The following is a 4,026-nucleotide window of genomic DNA, read 5'->3' as shown; positions in this document are numbered from 1 at the left end:
TAAATATAATTTTTGACTTCTATAAATTACTATTTTATTTATATTTAATAAAAATTTTTTATATTTATTTATATTATATTAAATTTATATATATTAAATTTTATTTATATTTAATAAAAACAATTCATTTAAAAATACATTAAAAATTTGCATTTGCAATATGATTGCGCGCGCAATATATAAAAAAAAGTTCTAGAATTTGATTATCAGCATCAACTTTTTCAGTGTGCCGCTCTTCTTGCGGGCGCATGTAGGTATTAGAAGTCAATAGTAGTAAAAATTTATCTTAATTTTAATATTTTTTATATATAATCGGTTGGCAAAATGTGGAAGTTTGTAACTCGTGGTATTCGTGAAACTTTAGAACGTCGTGTATGTCGTACAAATGTTTATTACCAAACATCTCAAGATCCAAATTCAAAAAATGAGGTTAAAACAAGTTTGACATATAATCATAAATTTCTACCACCAACTTTTTCCATTTTTAATAAAGAATTTTGTGGCTCAACAAAAACTAGTGGTACAAAGGACAAAAATCATGATTCCAAGTGGAATACAAAATATACTTGGTCAGAAGCCATAGGATGGGTAAATTGCGTCGTTTTGTTTATCTTTCACATTTATGATTTTTTCATTTAACATTTTTAAAAAATTTGATTTATATCTTTAATAATAAAAGTAATATAAAAGTTTTTAAAATTTTATGTATATTCTACATCGTAATATATTTTATTATTTTTAAATTTTTTTCATTTATTCATTGTGTTTATTTTTTTTTTTTTCAATTAATTGATTATAATTGATTATAATTCAGTTTGTATTATATAAAATTATAGATATAATTATAATATATATAAATAAAATTATATAAATTTTTTAAACGTAATTTTTTTAATCGTAAAACTTTCTAACATATTATTTATAATAATAGCAATAATTAATTTTATTTTTTTAATAAATTTTTAATAAATAATAATTTTAATAAATAATATAATAATTTTTTTTAATAGACAAGTGTATTAGCTATTGGATGGGTAGTATGTCAAACTTTATGTCTTCATAGAAGATTATTTGAAAAAGAAAAAACTGATTCTTTAAAAAATAAACTATTACAAGTGCCAGAAACATATAATTCTTACTTCTTTGATCAAGTATTAAATTTAAAACCACATGTTTTACCTCTTATTAATTGTATTGGCAATAATAAAATATATGCTCAAGAAAATAATGAAGAAGAATGGAAAGCTAACAAGCCATTTGGACCAATCACTAATGAAGAGGTAAGAATGTTATTTTGCAGACATTATAATATATAAAAAAAATTATAATAGAAAGCAGATAACATTCTATCTTAAATATATTTAATATTATAATAATATATATATTCTCATCATTGTATCATTTAAATTTATTATAATTGATTTAATGTTAAATATATTTTATATATTCTATGTTATAGTTTTAATATTTTTACGTCATTCAAGATCCACTTTAAATGTTTGTAAATAATTTAATAAATAATTTTATAATTTTAAGTATTTAATTGTAAATTATTATTTATAATAACATATGTAAAATTATAAAGAAAAACATAAACAATATAAATTTGAAAAAAGTTTTATTATATTTTCTTTCCAAGAAAAATGTTTTTACTAAAATTGAATACTAATGATAACTGAAATTTAATAATAATAATTAATATAAACTATTATAAAGTATATAACTATTATTATAAAATATAAAATTATTATTATAAAAATTATACAATATCATATAAATACATATAAATATAATAAAAATATTAATTTTGATTAACTTTGTAATATATATATAAATAAATTATTATTTTAGTTGTGAATTAAAAGTGATAGATGATTATAATTTAATTGTTAAAATATTTAAAATTGAAGAAGAATCTTTTTAAATATTTTATTTTATAAATTTTAAAATAAAAGTTATTAGTATTAATATTTATTTCTTTACATATTCTCAGGTTCTAAAAGAAGCTACTGAAGAATTTGCTAATGCCCATAATTTTACTGTGGCTGAATTTGAACTTCATTATGGTTTAAAAGCTTTAGAAGAGAGACGTTACAAGGATGCTATAAAACATTTTACTGCTGGTGCAAATTTATCATCTGCTGCTAGTATGTTCAATTTAGGACTTTGTTATGAATTAGGGCTTGGAACTTTGGTTGATTATGCACAGGTATGATATTATTAATGATATGCATAATTTAATATAAATTATAAAAATCTATATTTTATTAAATATTATATTTTCTCTTTAGGCTGCAAAGTATTATAATGATGCAGCAGAACGAGACCATGCAGATGCTACATATAATTTAGGAGTTTTTTATGCTCAAGGCAGAGGTGGTTTTACAATAGATATTGATAGAGCTCGTAGCTATTTTGTTAAAGCAGCAAAGTTAGGACAAAGCCAAGCGCAATATGCGTTAGATTTAGAAAAACGTTATTACCAAACTAAGAAAAAAGAAACTGATACAATTTTTCCAGATGAACATAAAAATATGTTGCAAAGTATGCGAAATAATAAAAATATGAATTATATTCTTAAAAAACTAATTAATTATAATAATACTTTAAATATCCAGTCACAAGAAAATTTTTTAGAAAATTCTGATCATAAACAATCTATAATAGAATATATAAATCCTGCAAAGTTAATTTCAAATATGTTTGATTTAGACAAACCAAAAATATTTAATGTTTCTATAGAATCAAATAATTGTAATGTATCCTATTAGGCTATAGCAGAATTATTGAATGTAAAAATATAATATTATTTGTATATAGATTATATGAAATTTTTCATAATGTTTATATCAATTATATCATTATGAATTATCAAAAATTAAAAATTAAAATAAAAATTAAAATTACTTAATTATATAACAGGATCTATACAATAAGCAGTATTTTTACAAATTTATTATTTTAATATTTATTTAATATAATATTTTCTCAAGAGTTGTTTTAAGATGTTCATAAAATAAATTTTATCATCTTTGTATTATATAAAATACATATAAAAATATCATTTTTTTTCATATTAAATAAATTCATAATACATTTTTAAAAAAATAATATTAAAAAATAATTTAATTTGATAAAATATTTAATTTATTATATAGAATTTTAATTTTCTTTCTTTAAAGAACGATTTGAATTTACATAATTTTAAGGAATAAAACTGTGATGAACATATAAATACATTTAAAATATATTATCAATTAAGTTTATTTTATGTAATATATATAAATAAATATATATAAAATTTTTGATTAATTTTCTGAATGTTCAATAAAAGAATAAAATTTTACTAAGTAATCATATATTATTTTTATTTAAAATTTCAGAATTTTTACCAATGTGCATTATGTTTTAACACTGTTTTTTTAATAAACTCACTATGACTCGCATATAATTTTAGATTTTTATCAATGTCTACCCATTTTACATTGCGTGCATCATCACCAGCTTTTAGTGTTATGTTTTTAAAAAGACTATTATCATCATCATGAAAATTTACAGCTACAGTTTCTATCCAAGCATTATCTGTATTTCTAGGATCATCTACATATCCTTTAAAAATTTCTTCTCCTTTTTCAAATAATTTTCTGATACATTTTTCTAATTCTTCTTTTTCTGCTTGACTTTTTTCTAAGTAACTCAAAGCTTCTTCCATGAATTCTCTTTTTAAAGTTGTTGAAACTGTCTCACCTGGGTCAATCATCCCACCAGGAATAGCCCATTTTCCAGAATCTTGTCTTTGTATGGCAACTAACTGCAAAATTGGTTTTTTTGTATCTTTGTTTATTTCTGTACTTCCTGAAACATTTGATTTCCAACGTGTTACAATTGGATCTACTGCATGATTTGGTCCCCATCGTCCTAAAAGACCACGTCCAAAAATACCAGTACGACCAATAGGATTTAAAGGATAACCATTTTTATTTATATCATAATCATTTATATAACTTTTACGATTCACTTTTCCTG

General features: G+C 20.5%; 2 protein-coding genes across 3 annotated transcripts in view; one reads left to right on the top strand and one right to left on the bottom strand.

Moving 5' to 3' along the window:
* The first annotated feature begins 152 nt into the window (after positions 1 to 152).
* LOC102680957 lies at positions 153 to 2,819 on the top strand. The gene is made up of 4 exons (XM_006621744.2): positions 153 to 588; positions 1,011 to 1,280; positions 1,994 to 2,209; positions 2,292 to 2,819. The coding sequence occupies exons 1-4, from the start codon at positions 325 to 327 to the stop codon at positions 2,769 to 2,771; spliced, it is 1,230 nt and encodes a 409-aa protein (XP_006621807.1). The 5' UTR covers positions 153 to 324; the 3' UTR covers positions 2,772 to 2,819.
* Positions 2,820 to 3,323: 504 nt separating this feature from the next.
* LOC102680817 (ADP-ribose pyrophosphatase, mitochondrial) overlaps positions 3,324 to 4,026 on the bottom strand; it is a 2,524-nt gene continuing 1,821 nt past the window's right edge. For both annotated transcript variants that reach the window (XM_031513417.1, XM_006621743.2), the window contains one exon: positions 3,324 to 4,023. In XM_031513417.1, the coding sequence (XP_031369277.1) occupies positions 3,389 to 4,023 (635 nt within the window). In that variant the 3' untranslated portion in view covers positions 3,324 to 3,388. The remainder of the gene's footprint in view (positions 4,024 to 4,026) is intronic.

This window comes from Apis dorsata, unplaced genomic scaffold (genome assembly GCF_000469605.1).
Source record: "Apis dorsata unplaced genomic scaffold, Apis dorsata 1.3 scaffold_636, whole genome shotgun sequence".
Taxonomy (NCBI): Eukaryota; Metazoa; Arthropoda; class Insecta; order Hymenoptera; family Apidae; genus Apis; species Apis dorsata.
The sequence above is the reverse complement of the archived record's forward strand: the minus strand, read 5'-3'. Positions and strand labels throughout refer to the sequence as shown.

Bases quoted from the DNA above. Each gene is read 5' to 3' on its own strand.
- LOC102680957 (XM_006621744.2), top strand. From the start codon at position 325: ATGTGGAAGTTTGTAACTCGTGGTATTCGTGAAACTTTAGAACGTCGT. The intron at 589-1,010 runs GTAAATTGCGTC...TTTTTTTAATAG, and splicing joins GGTCAGAAGCCATAGGATGG to ACAAGTGTATTAGCTATTGG. The intron at 1,281-1,993 runs GTAAGAATGTTA...ACATATTCTCAG, and splicing joins GACCAATCACTAATGAAGAG to GTTCTAAAAGAAGCTACTGA.